The sequence below is a fragment of the Peromyscus maniculatus genome, chromosome 4, assembly GCF_049852395.1.
Source record: "Peromyscus maniculatus bairdii isolate BWxNUB_F1_BW_parent chromosome 4, HU_Pman_BW_mat_3.1, whole genome shotgun sequence".
Taxonomy (NCBI): domain Eukaryota; kingdom Metazoa; phylum Chordata; class Mammalia; order Rodentia; family Cricetidae; genus Peromyscus; species Peromyscus maniculatus.
This window is the reverse complement of record NC_134855.1, coordinates 31,575,940-31,596,947: the sequence shown is the minus strand read 5'-3', so window position 1 is coordinate 31,596,947 and position 21,008 is coordinate 31,575,940. Positions and strand designations below refer to the sequence as shown.

Below are 21,008 nucleotides of genomic sequence, written 5' to 3'. Positions count from 1 at the left end.
AATTGTCTGCACATTTTAAATGATATAACAGTTTTATGGGCTCTTTTATTTTGTTGTTGCTCTAGATCTCAGTTCTATAGATTTTAAATAGACTTTATTTGATTTGATTCCATTGAAACTAGGATACCAGAATACCATTGTTGCTGGAGGTCTTATTACAAAATCAAACCTGCATGGTGAGCTGCTTTGATAATTCATTTTCTGTTATATTTAACATTTAGAGTATATCAGTAATTTTCACTAACCTTAAATGGATAAGTCTGCAGTGAAAGACATTAATTCAAAGAATCACTTTTATTTAAGAGTTATATTATAAATGAGCTTGCAATTTTTAAAGTTGTACTTTGGTATTTGAAATAAACATGAATGTCGAACAAGTTCACATATAAAGTCATTCTTCTGAATGTTGGTGCATACATGGGACATGTGATTAAGCTTAATGATGGTAGTTACTTTTTTCATATATTATCAGTATTAATACTGATTTCATTTTAGTTACGAAAAATAGTACTAATATGTTTTTTATCTAAAAGTTGAGGTAAATAAATTTCATTTAAGGAAGATAGTTTTCAATATTGTCAGTTACTTGATACCTTTGAAGATTTAGAAAAGATTGTTATCTAGCATAATACTCAGGGCATAAAATAGCAGACACTGAATAAGAATTGAGTTACTTTATTGTCCTTAAAATACAGTCTTTTATCATAAACTGTTCTAGATTAGCTAAGTAAAAGGTTATGTGAGGGGTTTTTTTTGCATTTTAATAGATTTTCAGAAATATTTTCCTTTAATGAGTGATAAGTTTTTTAAATGTGTTCATAAACTTAAGCTTATATCATTGCTCACATGGAGCACCTCATTCCCTAGTGATAAGAAATTAAAGATATGTGTCTTACCAGTAAGTTTAGTTTACCTGAGCCTTGAATGAAAACAAATCTTGACTATATTGAATGCTCAAATCTTTAAAGCTCTATCTAAAGTGTCTGAGCATGAACTAATAATAATGTTATCAATAGAATACCAAATTGCTCACTTACAGAGTGCCAAGCTCATTTCTGATATGACTACAAATTGTTGGTTTGCATAGCTGCTTATTTGCTTGTCCGTGCTAGTATGAAAAATGGACTGGAGTTTCATGAGTTTGATACCAATTTAAATTTTTATCTTTTAAAAAATAGTCTCATTCCTGGAGGCAATACTGTTGTATTCCAAACTTATGAATATTTTCAGAGAGTGATTACAAAGCCAAGCCTTTGGAAGCATCAGCATTGGAAAAGATTACTAAACAGTTGCTGTTGTCAAATGTTTCATTGTTATAATGAGGCTTTGATGAAACTAAGGCAAACACTTGCTCTTTAAAGTGAGTTTTAAATTGCTTTTCAGATGGTAAATTAAATCTTATGAAATTATGGTACTTTCATCTCCTTTTAGAGTTTTTTCCCCCCAGTGGTTATATTTAGAAACTAGTTGATGACTTTTCTGTTTTCTTTAATAGCTATGATCAAAGCTGAAGAAAGCAGGTAAGCAATTTTAAAATTCAGTAGGGTTTATAAATTTGGCCATTTCCATAGCATTCTTGTTTTAGTTGTTCACTTTTTAAAAAAATACTATTTAACAGGGTTAAGCTAATGATTTGATGTCTTTGGAAGATTTTTACAAGGGGGTGGAATTTAAAAGCAAGTATATTTACTGAAGTGTATGCTTTGCTAGACAAGTAAGTACTTTAATATGAAATGCATAGTTCATGAATTAATAACTTTCTCCATTTGAGAATTAGTAGAATATTATAACTATATATATCCTCTATTATACTAAATTCCCTTTTTGTAGTCTTGAGGAATAGACCTAAGGTTTTGCACCTTTTGCACTCAACTAGTGATCTATATACCTCCAGCCTACAAAGCTTTCCTTTAATTATTGAAATGTAGATTTAAAATTCTTATGAAAATTTTTGTATGTCAAATAAGATGTTATACAAAGTAACAGATTGAGATTTTCTTGAAATAATTGGACATTAGGAAATTACAGTCATTTATATCCGTGTTCATTTCACGTTATTGTGCAAGTTTGCTAAATCAAATAGTGGTAGAAGCTGGAAGCGATAACACATAATGGTAATTCCAGTTCTACTCAAGGAGGCTAAGGCTACAGTATTGCCTGAGTCCCGTGAATCTGAGCTCAGCATAGGCAGTATGGCAAGATATTCTCTACAATTAATATCTCATTCTGTGATCTTTTTGGGTGATTTTCTAGTTTACTGTCAATAGATTTGTTTAGCCCTTTGATTGTTCCTTTAGTGTTATTTTAAAATTGACTTTATTTAGCTTTACTGTAAAGTATTGAAATGACCTGTTCTCTCTCTCTCTCCCTCCCCACTTTTATCCGTCTTATTCCCTCTTTTCCTCCCTCTTCCTCCCTTTTACTGTATAGCAAGCAAGAAGAATGTACTACAACGTCAACAGCCCCAGTTCCTACAACAGAAATTCCTACCACTATGAGCACCATGGCTGCTGCAGAAGCAGCAGCTGCTGTTGTTGCTGCTGCTGCAGCCGCTGCAGCAGCTGCTAATGCCAATACTTCCACCACACCTACTAACACTGTGGGAAGTGTTCCAGTTGCTCCTGAGCCTGAAGTTACTTCCATTGTTCCTGCTGTTGTCGATAATGAAAATGCAGTAACTATATCCAATGACGAACAAGCACAAATTGCTAATGCCACAGCCATTCAAGATTTAAGTGGTGACATTTCCAGTAACGCTGGAGAGGAACCATCTAAACAAGAAACTGTAACCGAGTAAGTTTAGTAACTCAGACTTCTGTGTTGCTGGAGAGCTTCTCTCCAGGTTCCCCAAGCCCCGCAGTCCCACAATCCACGTATAAAATAATCACTCAGACACTTATATCACTTATAAACTGTATGGCCATGGCAGGCTTCTTGTTAACTGTTCTTTTATCTTAAATTAACCCATTTTTATAAATCTATACCTTGCCACGTGGCTGGTGGCTTACCAGAGTCTTTACATGCTGCTTGTCCTGGCAGTGGCTGCAGTGTCTCCCTCCTCAGCCTTCCGCTTCCCAGAATTCTCCTCTCTCCTTGTCCCACCTACTTCCTGCCTGGTCACTGGCCATCAGTGTTTTATTTATATAGAGCAATATCCACAGCACTTCTGAAAGTCAGTGCCTGACTATAAGAACTTGTTAATTTAGTCAGTGAACAAGGCAAAAAGGAAAAAAACATCAGCAGTTGACATACTTGCAGTATTTTAAATACAGGTTCGGTGTGGCTCCTGGTTGGTTTACTCGTTAGTGGGGTCTGTCTGTGTTCCTTCTCTGTTTCATGTGCTCAGGCAGCACTGCCCACAGTACTGTAGACCGCTGTCTGTTGAACACAGAGGAGTCTGAGAAGGTGAGAAGAAGCTCCACCAAATACAGGAGAATTAAACTGGATTTCATTCCTTTTGGGTCATTGATGTGTTTGGTTTTCAGGTTATTGTAAATAAATTGAAAAATACGAACAGCTTTATTGAAAAATGCCTCAGATAAGAAAGAGAAGGCACTTTATAGAGGAGCCACAAAAAGAAACTCACTTAGAATAATTGCAAAACTTTTTTTCTCTACTGTATGAGCCAAGATACATAAAAATGGATACAAATGGACGAATAAATCTGCCCAAACACTCCTGTCCAGTTACTATTTAGTCTACTGCCTCCGTCTCTCTACTCCTTACTGTTAGTGCTCCTTCTGTCTTGTTAATTTCACAAATAGCTGTGTAATGATTGAATATTGAGATGTTTGAAATGGTACATTTGGAGGCAATTTATTAAGAGTAAAGGTCTCGTTTTCTTTTTCTTTTTTTTTTTTTTAGCTTTTTTTCTCATTTTCTTTCTAACGTTGGCTGTGCATATAGTTAAGCATTGTGTGTGTGTGTGTGTGTGTGTGTGTGTGTGTGTGTGTGTGTGTGTGTGTGTGTATCAGAGATACTTTCTGGATCCATAAAGGTCAAATGATGGTATCTTATGATGTAAGCTTTGGGAATATCATTCTACATTTATGCTTGAACTTTTTGAACACCAAAATACTGAGATGCTCTAAATACCTTATGTAACTTGGTATGATAGTTACATGTAATTTGTGAAAATCCTCATATATATTTCAGTTCATTTTAATGCATAATCCAATATATGTTACATAATCAAATCACTTCACAAATAATGATAGATTTCTGTGTTCATCACAGATATGTTTTATATGATTATTTTCAATCTTGTATTAATGTGAAAGGTTAATTTACTTTTCATAGTTTTAAAAAGTTTTTTTTTTCCTTAAACGCATTCTAGCATAGTTCATGAGTTATAATTTTGTAATAATTTTAATTAAGTTCTATGTAAGGACACTTAAAGAATGATATATATTATATACATACTACATTCTTGTCTCAGTATCTATTGCAGTATCATTTCCATCTTTTGAACTACATTTTTTCAATTCAGTGGACCCCAGACAAGTAGTTGATAAATCTGTATTATATTGATTCTTTTTGAAATCAGAATTTAGCAGTCTTTTCCACAACTTGTCAAATAATATTTATTTGAGGTCTTCTGGTTCAAACAAACAGTGACTTTATACTCATGCTATAGTACAAAATCGGCCAAAAAGAACATATGGAATTAGCTAATTGCTGTATTCTATTAATACTATGTTTACAAAATTAACTAAGCTGGATTTTGTTAATTGATCACATAGATTGTTCTGTACATCCTTTTTAGATTTTTATGTACACATTCAAAAATACCAGGTTATTAGAGCACTAATGAAACATCTGAATAAATATGTCATTAATTAATTTGTAGCCTAGTGACACAGGTCAACTGCAGTTCCGTGTTATGGTTTGACCTTTATACAGGGTCTTAAAATTGACACTGCAGAAAATCTGTAACTTTATGGCCTGTCTTCAGATAGATGTGTTTTCAGGGTTTATATAAGAAACTTTCTCTGAAAATTGTCAAGTTTTAGATTTTGTAAGCATAAAATAGTTACTGAAATTATGAATATCATGTTTAAATTTCTCTCTCTAGTTTTACTCCTAAAAAAGAAGAGGAAGAGAGCCAACCAGCAAAAAAAACATACACTTGGAATACAAAGGAGGAGGCTAAGCAAGCATTTAAAGAATTATTGAAAGAAAAGGTATTAGAGACTTTTTAAGTAACACGTAATAATTTCCTAATAAATGCTCACTTTGGTGCCTTTATTTAAAATACTAATTTCTTGAACTGTTGTAACTGAAAACAAACTAAATTTGTTGTGTTTTTATTGAAGAACGCTTTTGGAAACTCAACAAGGTATTATTTCACAATCATATTTTTGCCTTGATAGATAAGATTTTTTTATTTAAATTATTGCTTATCTTTTAGTTGGTGATCTAATTGAAAAAAATACTGTTTCAATTTCAGTGTGAATTTTTTTTTCAGTAAACAAGTATATATCACAAATTTGCTTCATTCTAAATGGTTTTAGACTATAAAAAATCTGCAAAGGGGGGTGCTCGATATTTGCAGTGAGTGTTGAACTTGCTTTCCTGTGATACCATTCTCTCTGTTGTGTAAAATTTTAATTTTTTTCTTTAAATAATTTTCAGCGGGTACCCTCTAATGCTTCGTGGGAGCAAGCTATGAAAATGATCATTAATGATCCTCGGTATAGGTAATACAGAGATTTTTAAATTAACTTACATTCATCTTAGGGCATTTAAAGTTCTGTAAAACAGTATGACTTTATAATAAGCAGCTGTTCATAGCTATGTCATAGCATAAACAGAGGTATTTTATGTATGCTATTAGCCAAAAATCCAGAAAGCTTTTCCTACAACTTGAGCACCTTGCTCCAAATGAAATTAGAATCATTTAACACTAGAATTTGCTGTTTAGAATAATTTTATATCTTCAATGAATTACAGTTTTTTTTACAGAAGTTTTCTTAATACACATATCAAACTTTTTTCTAAAGCACTAACATTTGATTCTCCCAAGTCTTTATGTTTATTTGTGTATGGTATTTTCTATTATTTAGTGCTTTAGCAAAGCTGAGTGAAAAAAAGCAGGCTTTTAATGCCTATAAAGTCCAGACGGAGAAAGAGGAAAAAGAAGAAGCAAGATCAAAATACAAAGAAGCTAAGGAATCTTTTCAGCGTTTTCTTGAAAATCATGAGAAAATGACTTCCACAACCAGATACAAGTAAGATTTTTAATGATGTAGGCATTGTTTCTTTCCCCTATTGATTGTCATACTTCTTGATAACTCACCCAGAATAGATGGTAATGAAAGCAGTTGTGTAAAGGAGGATATGGCAGTTATATAAGATAGCCAAAAAATCAGTAACTTAGAGACTCACCTAAGGTATTAATAATATAAAAAATAAACATACTACAGTAACTGTTATCTGTTCTGTAGTCTGCAGAAGGTGACTTGGGGAAAGGGCTATTTATTTACAATGCAAAACATTACTGTCCTAAGAGAAAGTAGAGGCATTTGCTCTTACGTTAATATTTTATTGACTGTCACAAAGATTTCCTGAGTAATGCATTTGTGACCTTAAACAGTGGAGGGAGTGATCATTGACTGCCTTTGGGGGAAAAAAAATCACAATCTAAAATTGGTTTTAAGAATGGTTTAAGAAAGTAACACATGATTTCATAATCACTAGAAAAGCCGAGCAAATGTTTGGGGAGATGGAAGTTTGGAATGCTATATCAGAGCGTGATCGTCTTGAAATCTATGAAGATGTTTTGTTCTTCCTTTCAAAAAAAGAAAAGGTACTTTTTTAATTACCGATATTTCAACATTCTAAGACTTTTTTTTTAAATGAGTAAGTTATAACTTGTTTCTTTGCATAATTTCTTTAGTGTATGTTGTACATCATATATATTCATTGGAAGCTATGTTAAAAGAAAATGAGTAACTCTTGAATCTTTTTTTCCTCCTTATGTCAAACATAGTAATTACTGTTTAAATCATCGTGGGTACTGATTTATTCATTTATTTCTGTTAAGTTATTTTGCATCTAGTATTGAAGGATACATAGATAAGTATTACTAAAAATTAAACATAGTTGAATGTCAGTGAAGACTTTGGTATTTACATGTTGAGACTACACAGCACCCTCATTATAAATTGTGTCTGTACGGCATATTGGTCTGGGAAGGACATGGGTTTATGAAATGAGGATACAAAAACAATACAATTTTTTGGATTCTGACTTCAAAGAGATGAAAAACTGAAGGAAAGGACTGCCACACATTCAGAAAGCACAATAACAAAATAAAAGGTATTGATACTAACGGTAGACACATAACATTTGTTGACATTTATCAGCTAGAATATAAAGGAATCCTAAGTAATTGTAATTCACATACCTTGTTTGAATGTTAAAAGGATTATTCAAACTTTTATTGTAGGAACAAGCAAAGCAGTTACGAAAGAGAAATTGGGAAGCCTTAAAAAACATACTTGACAACATGGCTAATGTCACGTATTCTACTACTTGGTCTGAAGCCCAGCAGTATCTGATGGATAATCCAACATTTGCAGAGGATGAAGAGTTACAGAGTAAGAACAATGACTACATAAGAAAAATAGTGACAAGTCTTGCCCTTCAGTCACAGAATTATTCTCACTGTTTGTATGAAATCAAAATTGCTCTTTTTTGTGGTCGCTAGCTCAATTTTACACAAATGATTTGTATTTATGAAAAATTACTTTATTTTCAAATGAGTTGTTTCTAGTTGAATTTTGATTTAGGGAAAATGCTTTCCTAGAGATCTAAGTCACCTTTAACAGATAATTCTTGAAATTTGTCAACTATTTGTAGATCACTGGTGTCTTCTAAACACGTAAGGCAGTTTCACTTAGGAACTCAGCAATGACTGTGACAGCAGTCACACCCTATAAGCCAAAGCCCAGCTTGGGGCTGGGAGTTGGCCTTGAAATCCCACACTAGAAAGAGAGTTACAGAGCTTCAGCAACTGATGGCTGCAGGAGAGGGGTCAGGTTTCTCGAATGTAGCTCCTGATGAATTGACCACCCTCAAGTAGAAGACCATATAGCCAAGAAACTGTTGTTGATGGGTTTAAGTAAGTGTAAGGAGATGGGGACAACAAAGGTAGCTGGATAAGTGGAGAATATATCTGTGAAGGGGGGGGGGTGAATATGATCAAATGCACATAAAGCTCTGAGAAGTAATACAAATTTTTATATGTAAAATTATATGTAAATATAATAAGAATCTCTTTGGGATTAAGCAAAACATTTGCTCTGTTAGTCAGATTATTTTGTCATGTGCATGTGCTCTTTGCTTTGTTCTCTGTAGTATTTGAAGTCTTTCTCAAAACTTGTGTCATTACAAGATATTGTTTGAATTCAAGTACAAGTATTTTTGAACACTGAATTTGAAGTTTGTAAAGAGTTTAATACAAATGATTAAACTGCTTTCTTTGTTAATATTTTAAATTTACTTCTTTTTTATCTGAAAAATACTTCAGACATGGATAAAGAAGATGCACTAATATGCTTTGAGGAACACATCCGGGCTTTAGAAAAGGAAGAAGAAGAAGAAAAACAGAAGACTTTGTTGAGAGAAAGGAGGCGGCAGCGTAAAAATAGGGAATCTTTTCAGGTAATAGAAAAATGCCTTTTCTAGTTTAGTCATTGAACTTCAGCAAGGATCAAAACAGTTTTGAGGCACTTGTTTCCAGTTGGCCGCATAGGCTTTGTTTTGGACAATATATGCTGAACTCTTTAACTTCTGTATTTTAGATTTTGTTGTTGGATATTTGAGGCAAGGGAATATAGCAGGCTGCAGCAAACATTATTTAACTTAAGCATAAGGTTTTAGCGGAGTAAAATATCATGAGGACCGAGTGGAAATAAGATGTGTAATGAGTGCTTTGTAGCAGTTGATACATGGTTCCAAAAGAACATGTTGTAGTACAGTTTAGATGTGTAATGTAATTAAGCACTTATATGGGTGTATAAATACTTTGAGGAAAGTAATATATTCTTTATGACTATTTTTAGATTTATTTTATATTTCCTGCATGTATGTATTCACCATGTACTTGCCTAATGTCCAGATCCCCAGGAACTGGAGTGAGAGGTGACTTTGAATTATCATGTGGGTGTTGAGAACAGAACCTGGGTCCTCTTCAAGAGCTGCAACTGCCCCTAACCACAGAACCATCTCTTTAGTCGCCACACTTGTTTTTAAAAAAAAAAAATTGATCAAATTTGAAATATCTGAGGGTTACTATTTAAAAAAAAAACTATTTTATAAGAAATGCATACTCATTCTTTAGCCTCATCATTTGAGAATAGATAGTTCCAGTCATTTTAGTAACCTTTCATTTATAGTTACATACGTACACAGTATTTTATGGACTTTTTGTTTTTAACTGGAAATGGTGTTCTATCTTAGGGACACGCAACGGAAGAATAGAAGTTTACTGTAGTGCTTGAAAGATCCCTTTCTTTGGATGATTTGTTTATATTTGTTTGTGGTGTAAAAACATTTTTACTCCCATCAAATAGCAAATATTCTTTGTACCTAAACATATTGGATAACAAACATTTTTTAACATGTTTCTATGTTATATTTCTAAAATGATTTTTCAAATGTATTTGTTTCCTTTCCAACAGATATTCTTAGATGAACTACATGAACATGGACAACTGCATTCTATGTCCTCTTGGATGGAACTGTATCCAACTATTAGTTCTGACATTAGATTCACTAATATGCTCGGTCAGCCGGGTGAGATTCTTTTCTTTTCAAACCTAAGATAGTAGTTGGAATGGATTGGAGGGTGGGGGGCAGTGGTTGGAAGGGGGTGTGTGTGCTTTATTTTATGTTTGTTTTACAAACAAAAAGTAATTGCAGCTCTTGGTTAGAGCTAGCTTTTTGACTTCTTTAGTTTTTTCATTAGGATCAACTGCACTTGATCTTTTCAAGTTTTATGTTGAAGATCTTAAAGCACGTTATCATGACGAAAAAAAGATAATAAAAGACATTCTGAAGGTAAATAAGATACTTGTTCTTAACTATTTGAAAACATCGATTCATTTCTTGGAGTTCCATGTTATTTATAACAAGATTTCTGGTTTTATAGGATAAAGGATTTGTAGTTGAAGTAAACACCACTTTTGAAGATTTTGTGGCAATAATAAGTTCAACAAAAAGATCAACTACTTTGGATGCTGGAAATATCAAGTTGGCTTTCAATAGTGTAAGTTTGATTATTACAGATAATTAGCTTATTATTCATTTAAAAATTACTTAAAGTTGTATGCTAGTGGGATAAGGTACTGTGAATAGGATTTATAAGGTAAAGAAAACAAAATGTATAGAGATAATGGACTGTCTTACCTTTTATTGTTATTGGTCAAATTAAAATATTTATAAATGATGTGGTACTACTTCTCAGAACATTGAATTATTTGAAACAGGACTTAATGCTCTCATAAGTTATATTCTCATAATTTAATATGATTTTTTGATAGTTACTAGAAAAGGCAGAAGCCCGTGAACGTGAAAGAGAAAAAGAGGAAGCACGAAAAATGAAAAGAAAAGAGTCTGCATTTAAGAGTATGTTGAAACAGGCTGCTCCTCCAATAGAGCTGGATGCTGTCTGGGAAGACGTATGTATACTTGTAAATTGTCCATAAGAGGAACTGTGCTTCACACTTGAAAGTAACCCTAACTTGTTTCGTGGGGACATAAATACACTAAAATTATTCATAATCCATACTATATGTCAAAAGTCAGCTGTGACTTGAATTTAAGAATAATAAAAAATAAAAAATTAATAATTAAAAAATAGCCACCACCACCCGGGGGCAGGATTTCTCTGTGTAGCCTTGCTGTCCTTGGAACTCTGTGTAGGCCAGGCTGGTCTCAAACTCAGAGGTCTACTTGCCTCTGCCTCCAGGTGTGCATCAGTATTTCCTGCTAGAATTTTTTGAAAGAAGAAAAATAAAGCACTTTGGGGCTTATCACAGTTTTACCTATAGGTCAGATTCCTTTTCGTCATAATAAGATTTTCTTGGTGTTCATATATTCATTCTATATCATTGCTTTTCAGATCCGGGAGAGATTTGTAAAAGAACCAGCATTTGAAGACATAACTCTAGAATCTGAAAGAAAAAGAATATTTAAAGATTTCATGCATGTGCTTGAGGTAATTCTTAGTTTGTTGTGACATAAAAGGTGAAACTTTGAATTTCAAATGGTCAAGTATCTTTCTTAACGTGCACTGTTGTTTTACAATTCTGACCAAGGAGTGAGTGTTTTCTTTCTGTAGAATTGTTTCAAGTGAAAAACAAATTTGCATGGGCTGTTAAAGCTAGTGTCAGAGATTTGCTATTTGTTTCAGAGTTAAAGAAGTTCAGTCATTTGTCAGCCATATAAATGAGCTAGTAGCTAGTAATAAGCCTCAGAATATCCTAAATTTTTTTAAATGAACTGAAAATAGTGTTTGTTTCAGACATTATACTATATTAGATGTATGAACTAAATTTTCACAGCAAGACAGTGCTGTTTGTTACAAATAAGCAAACTATGACAACATGAAGTAACTTGCAGGAAAGGGATTCCTACCTATGTTACTCAACCCAAGTCAGTGCTTTCAAAAAGTTCAACATAGAGCTAAGGACATGATTGAACAGGCAAACGCTTTGCCCTGCAAGTGTGAGGACTGGAGTTCATATGCCCCCAGCATGCATAAATGCAGGGAGGATATGGTGGAATGCTTGTTTTCCTAGTGGTATGGCTAGCTATAATAATAGAATCTCCTGTTTCTGGGTTGCAGTGAACTGGACCCTGCCTCAATATAAGGTAGAGAGCAATCAGTGTAAACTTGTGGATTCTACAAGCATACGTATAGTTGCACGTGTGTTTGCACACACTGCACACTACGTAAGAGCACACACATAGGTATACCACTTTGAAATGTACACATTTTTAAAAGTTCAGCGGAGTCAGTTCTAGACAGCTAATGATTTATAACAAGCCAAAAGATAGCATGTGTTTATTGTAGTGTTGGTGTGATAATTAAGTACATGAGTAATAGAATTATTATCTATTTCTTTGGCTTTGTCATTGTTAACAAATTATTTTCTCCTGTTACCCTGAACTCATGTGGGCTTCCATATTGATTCCCAACTGCCTCTATGACTGGTCTCTGTTGGCCTTTAGTTGTTTATACTAATCTGTATCTTAGACCAGTAGCATTTGTATTATTGAGGAGCCTCAGAGAAATGTAGAACGTCAGACTCCATCTACAGAAATCTTGTATCAATTAAAATCATATGATTTTAATCATACACAGATTCTGAAGCATTTGAATATATTTGGAATTTTGAGATGGTGTACACTAGAAGAGTGTATTACCTATCTTTTCTTAATTCAAGAATCTCTAGGTGCTAAAGGAAATGGTCCAGTGGATAAGAGTTCTTGCTGTGGAAGCATTAAAAAACAGTTTAAATCTCCAGCACCCACATGAAAAGCTAAGCATGGCTGTGTGTGCTTATAAACCTAGCATGGGGGATGGCCAAAAGTAAAGCTTAACAGCCAGACAGCTTAACAGTGAGAGACCTGTCTCAGGAAAAAGGTTGAGGGTATTAGAAGATACCTGTGTCCTTATCTGACCTCTGAATGGGAACAGAGACTCTCACACTCTCATGCATACACCACACACAATGACACACAAAGAATCCCCAGCTGTGATCGGTGATTTTTGAGCTGGAGCTCATTTAGTATGGTGGTAAATGAAGCTAAAGATGCTTCCAGATTTCGAGACTAGAGAAATTAGGCCTTGAGGCAGCATTCAGTGAGATAGAGATGGGTTCCGTCTTAGTCAGATTTTCCATCTCTGTTATTCAATCAAAGATATGTGGTTTTCTGAGCCATGGGTAGAAGCAGTAAGAATAAGGAGCTTTTGCTGTAGCACCTCTCCTTTCTCAGTAGCCTCAGAAGTATTTTATGACTGCATGCACATGTGGAAGTCACAGTGTGCATGTGGAAGTCAGAAGAACACATCGAGGAGTTTGTTCTCTCCTGTTAACATTAGGTACCAGGGCTAGAACTTGGGTCTTGGTAGCAAGCACCTTCACATAGGAGCCATTTCATAACCGTCCACATGCCCACAATAATCAGTTCAGTGTATTGAACACAACCTGTAGTTCTGTAAGCATTCCCTGTCTGAATAAGCAGGAAATCATTCTCTGGATAAAAGAAAGAGGAATAGGTTTTATAAATCTCAGTTTAAGGATGGCTGTGAGGTTTTACTTTATCTTGGTGCTTGGGTTAGCTTACTAACCAAAACTAGCCAGATTAGCCAGCAAAGTGCCTGAATGTATTATATCTCATCATTATGGAAAGAAGCTATACCTTTCTAGAATGTAATACTTTTCCCTACCAACCTTTGTCAATTTGACAAAAAGTACATCATTTTATAAAATGTTTAAATACCTAAATGAGTAGGTGTAGAAGAGCTAATAAGAATAGAAAAAAATAAATGATTTCTTGTATAATCATTGGGTACTTTAGGATAAACAAGGTATTTTCTTTTGAAGATCTCATGTGCTGAACTTGTCACATTTCCTTGTGATTGGCTGTGTAAAACAAGTACAGTTTTCTAAAGTTTTTTCTTGCCACTCTAGCATGAATGTCAACATCATCATTCAAAGAACAAGAAACATTCTAAGAAATCTAAAAAACACCATAGGAAACGATCCCGCTCTCGATCGGTAAGGAAATAAATTGGCTGGCATACTATACTAAAACATTTGTAAGTATTATTATGAACAAATTTACGTCTATTGTTTAGGGATCAGATTCAGATGATGATGATAGCCATTCAAAGAAAAAAAGACAGCGATCAGAGTCCCATTCTGCTTCAGAACATTCTTCTAGTGCTGAATCTGGTGAGTATTTCTATTTTTTTTTTTTTTAACTAAACCGTGATACTTTGATTTCCTCATATTCTGACGTATTTTTTTTCCTTTCTGTGTTTTACAGAGAGAAGTTATAAGAAATCAAAAAAGCATAAGAAGAAAAGCAAAAAGAGGAGACATAAATCTGTAAGAAAATTTCTATATTTTAACAATTCCAAGGTTTTGATCTAGAAAGGGTTCATAGGGCCATCTCATAATCTAATTCTGTATATGTGTAGGTCTTTTTCCTTAATCTTCCATTAAAATCACAAGCTTCGAACAAAAAACAAAACCAGTGTTAGGATTCCTACCCTGATCTTTCAGTTTTAAAAAGGGAGGAGAGAGAGAGAGAGAGAGAGAGAGAGTGTGTGTGTGCATGGGAGTGCACAAATGTTCGAACAGCTTCTCTTCTGCTGTTGTAGATACATATTAGGTTTACACAAGTTTTTCAAAAATGTTAGTGCCTGAATCTTACCGCAATTGTATTGATTTAGATTGGTTGTGTTTGTTTTTCATTCTTCTCACTAATATTCGCTTCAGTCTCACTCTGAACTATTTACTTAAGCACTAACATTTTAAATAACTTGTTTCTCAGTAATAATTTTGAGGAAGAATTATGCCCCTGTCAACCTTGAACATACTAAGTGAGCAGCTTAGTCAGCAGCATCTTTATACGTATCTAAATAAACCATAGTTAATTTGTTTGAAAAATGTGAGTAAGGATGTATTCATTGGCGGGGGGGACGGGACTCTGGTGTAATCTGGTGGTGAGGCTTTTAATGGTGGTTTATCCTATCCCAATATATCCTTCCTATGGGAAACACTGCTCCTGCCTCCAATGAACATTGGAGAAATCTATGAAATCCTGGGTTCAAAGTGGGCTGTGATGACACACACCTTTAATCCCAGCACTCAGGAGGCAGATCTTTCCGAGTTTGAGGCCAATCTTTCCGAGTTTGAGGCCAGACTGGTTTCCAGGGAGGGTGTTCCAGGACAGCCAGAGCTATACAGAGAAACCCTGTCTCAAAATTCTTTTTTTTTTTTTTTTTTTTGTTTGTTTGTTTGTTTGTTTGTTTTGTTTTTTCAAGATAGGGTTTCTCTGTGTAGCTTTGCGCCTTTTCCTGGAACTCGAACTCACTTGTTAGCCCAGGCTGGCCTCGAACTCACAGAGATCCGCCTGGCTCTCCCTCCCGAGTGCTGGGATTAAAGGTGTGCGCCACCACCGCCCGGCTCAAAAATTCTTAAAAACAAAACAAATTACATTTTACCTCTCTACACCTAACCTAGTAAATGTAATTTTCTTAAATATTACCTGCATAAATAATTTTATTTTTTTTTAACAGAATGTTATTATCAAAATTCTGACATGTTAGTTTTTATTTACATAGGACTCTCCAGAATCAGATACTGAACGAGAGAAGGATAAGAAAGATAAAGATCGGGAAAGTGAAAAAGACAGAAGTAGACAGAGATCAGAATCAAAACACAAATCACCTAAGAAAAAGACTGGAAAGGATTCTGTAAGTACTTAGAATTGTGTTTTTTCTGAATTTACAAAAATAAAAATGGAGGCCCCATTTAAAACCAGATGGGGTTAAAAGATACCCTTTTTGTCCTGGGTCTGCTAACCTTAAAGAAAAGATGAAATTCTCTTCACTGCTTCTCATGAGTGACCATCTGTTTGAGTCTCTTCGATTTATATTCCTTAAACAAAAATAGTTAACAGCACAAAATATTTGTCACTTTAAATTGGAAAGATACATTCTGAATGGTGCACTATCACTAAAAAGTACTTTTGGCGCTTTCTCTTTGATTTTTAAATTATGAGGGTTTTGTTTTTGCTTGTTTTTTTGAAACAGGGTTTCTTTGTGTAGCCCTGGCTTCTGAGTTCAGAGATCTGCCTGCCTCTCTCCCTGCTGAGTGCTGGGATTGAAGATGTGTGCAACTATGCCTTGCCCTCTCCCTATAAAATTTAGAAGGCTCAAGTCAGGGTTTCTCTAAATGTCCAGTTATCACCATGGTTTATAACTGTAGTCTCAAGAAGTAGCATTCCAGCAGCTAATCAAGATTGGTGGAGAATGGCAGACACAGAGGAACAGAAAGTGTGTTTTTAATAACAAGTTGTATTCATGTTAATTCCTCACATACACAGTGATGGCAGGGCAGACAGGAGCACCAGCCTTAGTTTCACCAGTTCCTTGGATAAATAAAAGTGGCTTTGCCTGTGAATCATCAGAATATTCTGATCTATTAGTATAGAGTTATGTGTAGTTGTTGTTTATTAATTATTGTTGTTTTCTTGCTTTTTTATTGTTCAATAATTTTCTACAATGTAATTTGATCATATTCAGCTTTCAGCAACTCTTCCCAGATGTACCCCATTTTTTTAATCTTTATGGATAAATCTGATTCATGACTTCCATGAAGAGTGAATCATCCCCTATATTTCTTCAGTATCAGTGGTTTAAACAAAACATCTTAAAGGTGCACTCCACTTTTCAAAGGTTGTATCTTAAAGATGATGCAGTATTAATTTTATTTAGTTTAAATCTTGTCTGTTTATTTGAGCATAAGATTTTGAACATTAAAATCAAAACCTTAAATTATTTTCCAGGATTACCCAAAATCTCTATATAATTAGCAAAGAACATACTGACTAGGAAATGAGTGCCTGGCTTCCATTAAGTAGGGATATTTCATATTTAATTGTGTATAAGGAAGGAATATATGTACAATTTTTCCTTGATTACATATTTTAATATAAACTGAAGTAGTGCCATGTATAATCCCAGTCTTCATATTTTTCTCTTAATGACATCCTAGGAATGCTTAATAACCCATTGTTGGGCTTTGGAGCAAAGTATCAGTTTTAAAATCCTGTGAAATGTGTTTCTGTGAATGAAACTCGTATCTACTTTGGACTCTTTAGTTAATATTTTCTTAACATTTTCAGGATTGACTAATTATGCTGAATGTCTTTGCAGGGTAACTGGGATACTTCTGGCAGTGAACTGAGTGAAGGGGAATTAGAAAAGCGCAGAAGAACCCTTTTGGAGCAACTGGATGATGATCAATAAATTATACCAAATATATGTTTATAGTATGATTTAAAGTCTAATTCAGACCAGGGATTATTTTACGTTCAATTTACATAATAACACTGGGTTTTAATTGTGTCACAGGAAAAAAAAAAGTGCATTTATGTATTGTTATTGTGGACTTTATAAAAGCAAAGGAAATTGAAAATAACTTGATTCTGTATCAAGAATCATATTTTCCTACGGTCATAACTGTCTTTCTGTGACCCTTTCCTAGGGCACTGCAGGATGGATTAAAAGTGGCAATTTACTGATAGCTGCAGACGTCTCTACTTTGTTCTAAGTCATGAGGGGATTTGATTTACTTTATAGAAGTTGGATTTTGAAGATACAGTGAACATTTTTTTTGATAATGTAGTACAAAAAAAAGCACCAGCAACCCATGATAAGAATGCTTTTTTGTGCACTACTGAACTGCTGAAAGCCAACGTGATCTTTTATGGTGAGCTCTTAAGAAAAGGTGTTTTTGATGGAAACTTGGTAGACCTTTAACTGGCAGTGCTCATGAACACTGCTGTAATAAAGCCACCATTATTTTTATGAAACATCTGAATACATTTTAAAAAGGCTATGAGGGCATTATTTTGAGCATCTATTTTGAGGTGATGTTTTAAAATAGCTAACATCAAATCAAATTGTAAATTAAATATATTGCCTTAAGGACCTACTAAAGAATGTGCCACCAAACTTTTGAGTGATAGTTGAAATATCCTTGTAGTAGGGGGAAGAAAAATCAATGTTGACTTAAACATTTTCTTTGAATTTTTAATCCAATCTTTCTCTTTCACTTTTTTTTTTAATTCCATTGAGGAGGTTGTAAATTGCCTTCCTTACTCACTGAGAAGTATTGACTCCATGGTACACAGTCTAAAGCATTTCTGATTTCAATATTTTTGTACATTTTTATCTATTATTAAACCTTCTCTTGTAGTGTGCACTAGTGTTTATTTCTACATAAACTACTCAGCTCTAAGGAAATTGTATGATCATTTACAAGATAATAAATCCCTAAAATTTTGTTTCATCCTACCAATGGTAGCTACATTAATTTCCTTTTATAATATTTATGAATATAAATCTGTGCATTTGAGGTCCTTAGTGTTTTCACTTATAAATTTCCTATGGAATATTTTAGAAAGGCAATGGCTTAAGATAGAATACTCTTTACATGCTAACTTTTGAAGGTTAGTAATGTGATTTATACTATTTTCCTTCAGTGCAGGAGGGCTTTGGTTTTGTATGTGTGTATGTTTTTGTTTCTTTGTTTTTTTTAAGTATTCAGCACTTAGTCTTCAGTATTAGGTATTATCTTGGTTCTTTTAATTTGGACTTGCTGAGATTGTCTCTTTCAAGCTGAGATTTAGATAGAACATGAATTGTTTCATTGCCCTTTAAATGAGTTGGGACAGATCAGTACAACTGTTTTCCCATCCTGTCCAGTGTTTTAATTAAATCTAGTGGTCACTTTAAAAACTCAGAAAAGGGAGATACTTTGTTTCTAAACTTCATTGCCATGTCATTTTCTGTTATGAAATAAGACATGACTTTGTGAAAAAGATCATTATCTTTGAGGAAATGTGAAATAATCAAAGTGCTTGCTTGAGATTAGTTCCCCATTATATGTCACTCAAAATATCTAACAACTTTGGCAACAGAACTTCCTTGAATTTGATTGTCAGAGGTCCCAATTTAACAGTAGTCAAGATTGCTAATGAGTCTGAACACTTGACATGGAGGTCAGAGAGAGTCTTTAAATCATGGATATGATATTGGGAGGTAAACCAGTAATGTTTGATAAGAAAAATTAGAATCTGTAAAACATGTTTTAATTCCATGAATAACTTTTAAAGTACAACTTTAAATTTTTGATATATTTGAATAAAAAGCTATTGATGTGTTTTGTTTTAGCATGTCCTCAAAATAGATTTCTGTATTTCTTATAATTTCTTCATATTTTCAGATACCTATAAAACATTATAAATTATCCCTGCAGTTAACCTATGCAAACCAGACATAGCAAAAAATATAAGTGATTATCTTGATTAAACAGATTTTTAAAGGCAGTTCTTGTGTTACTGCGAACAGATCAATATCATAACAACCCTATTGATTTAAATAGAAGTTTTATCTCAGTGTATTGAATTTTTACTTTAGGAAACTGGAACTGTAATATCCTTGCTATAAAACATGTAAATCAAGTCTATTCCATTGTCTTCTCTTGATTATCCCATTCAACGAACTTTAGTTGTTAGAAAAATGTAGTGTGAAGGTACTAAATCTTTGAATATTTTAAATCCACTAGATATTTCTAAATCTTGAAAAGATTTGGCAAAACTGACTTAACTTTGAATATTTGTTCTTCTAGATTTGAATCTGATTTATTCAAATGGGAAAGAATTTGTTTATTTCAGTTAAGACTAGGGGCTCTGATGTTGAAACTTAATTTTTTCTCAGCATCACTATTATTAAGCTTGCTAATGTATTTAATAACGGGCAAAATTTTGGCCTTGAATATTTGATATTCTTATTTTCTCCTATTCCATCCCTTTTATGTTGGGGAAAATTTGTAAGAGTAGTCAGTGTGACCAATTTAGCATGAGGATAATTTGCAATCCTCCCAAATGAATTTAAATACTGTGACAGGACTATCAATTTTCATTTTTAAAATGTTACTGTTTATTTCAACATGTAAAACTTTCTGTGTCTTCTGGTAAGTTTGATAAATGACTAGTCACAATTATTTCATCTTTTGGATTTTTCATAAGTGGGGCCTGGTGTTGACTAGCTGTGAAACAAAAAACGGATATTCCTAGAGTAAGGCAATCCATTTAGAGTGCTAATAGCAACTAAAAAGCCTATGTGTGTTTTTCTGTGAACTATATGTAGTTCCAGATTGTAGTGTGCTGCTTTCATTCATTTATATACTTTACTAAGCATTTGCTAAATGCTCCTGGTTGTACTCCAGTGCTAAAAGTTGACTAAGTGTTCATTAGAGTTTTGGATCCAGAAGAGGAAAATTGGATTTACATTTTATTTAAGCATTCTAATCAGATAATACTTAGGGAAGAGTTATGAAGAATGGCTTGAAGATTATAGAATTTTAACATAAAATGATGTATACTTAAATAAAAATTTTTAAGTTTTAAAAGCAATCTAACAAAAGTGAAAACAAACTAGAGTTAATTCCTTAAATATATTTTCCTTTGAGAAATCTCTCAGTACCAGATTTTTAATTGAACCCTCCTTCCTCTTCTAGGTTAAACTACACTTGATTTATTTACAAAAATGGAAAGACAAATGATGCTATGATTTTTTTCATGGAACTACAAGATAGGATAATGGCATTTGCCAGAATGACAATGATTATTTTCTATTTAATCCACCATTTATTCTGATGTCATTGATAGTCAACATGAATTTCTCACCTGGGATTTAACTCTTTCACTACTGTGTGTGTGTGTGTGTGTGTGTGTGTGTGTGTGTGTGTGTGTGTGTGTGTGTAATCTGTTAATTAGGACTGTACCTGGCAATGGGCTTAAACCGGCATCATTCCAATTAAACCATACAACTCAGAACTGATGCCTCATTCAAAATCTAAAAAAAAAAAAAGCCTAGTGACTATAACTTAGGAAGTGTCCAAAGCTTAATGAGAACATAAAATTCAGACTTATAAGTTGCAAACATTTTAGGTTTTAAAAAATAGGTTGAGTCATGGTAACATGATAGCACTCCATTTATAGGAGCTCACTTCAGAGTGAAAATGAAAGAAGTCCTATTCTTTGCTTAGCTGTCCTCCATTGTAGTTTGTTTTCCTGGTCTAATAAATGCTATCCGTAAACCTGCTGTACTCACAGCTGGAATTGAGATTGAGTGGATTATAATTCAAGGCCATTTTGTGTAATTGATGTTTGACAGTGATTACCCTAGTACA

General features: G+C 33.7%; 1 protein-coding gene across 21 annotated transcripts in view; it reads left to right on the top strand.

The window, feature by feature from the left end:
- The window catches only part of Prpf40a (pre-mRNA processing factor 40A), a 50,384-nt gene extending 31,400 nt beyond the window's left edge, over positions 1-18,984 (top strand). For 7 of the 21 annotated variants that reach the window (XM_076569489.1, XM_076569493.1, XM_076569485.1 and 4 more), the window contains 19 exons: positions 123-176; positions 1,496-1,520; positions 2,431-2,793; positions 5,075-5,183; positions 5,635-5,699; positions 6,066-6,230; positions 6,700-6,808; positions 7,451-7,601; positions 8,534-8,667; positions 9,687-9,801; positions 9,962-10,065; positions 10,157-10,273; positions 10,548-10,685; positions 11,129-11,224; positions 13,707-13,793; positions 13,874-13,970; positions 14,065-14,126; positions 15,368-15,499; positions 16,964-18,984. In XM_076569489.1, coding sequence (XP_076425604.1) covers positions 123-176; positions 1,496-1,520; positions 2,431-2,793; positions 5,075-5,183; positions 5,635-5,699; positions 6,066-6,230; positions 6,700-6,808; positions 7,451-7,601; positions 8,534-8,667; positions 9,687-9,801; positions 9,962-10,065; positions 10,157-10,273; positions 10,548-10,685; positions 11,129-11,224; positions 13,707-13,793; positions 13,874-13,970; positions 14,065-14,126; positions 15,368-15,499; positions 16,964-17,056 — 2,216 coding nt within the window. In that variant the 3' untranslated portion in view covers positions 17,057-18,984. The remainder of the gene's footprint in view (positions 1-122; positions 177-1,495; positions 1,521-2,430; positions 2,794-5,074; positions 5,184-5,634; positions 5,700-6,065; positions 6,231-6,699; positions 6,809-7,450; positions 7,602-8,533; positions 8,668-9,686; positions 9,802-9,961; positions 10,066-10,156; positions 10,274-10,547; positions 10,686-11,128; positions 11,225-13,706; positions 13,794-13,873; positions 13,971-14,064; positions 14,127-15,367; positions 15,500-16,963) is intronic. The other 14 variants (XM_076569492.1, XM_076569491.1, XM_076569486.1 and 11 more) reach the window with 3 other exon arrangements.
- The last annotated feature ends 2,024 nt before the right edge of the window (positions 18,985-21,008 follow it).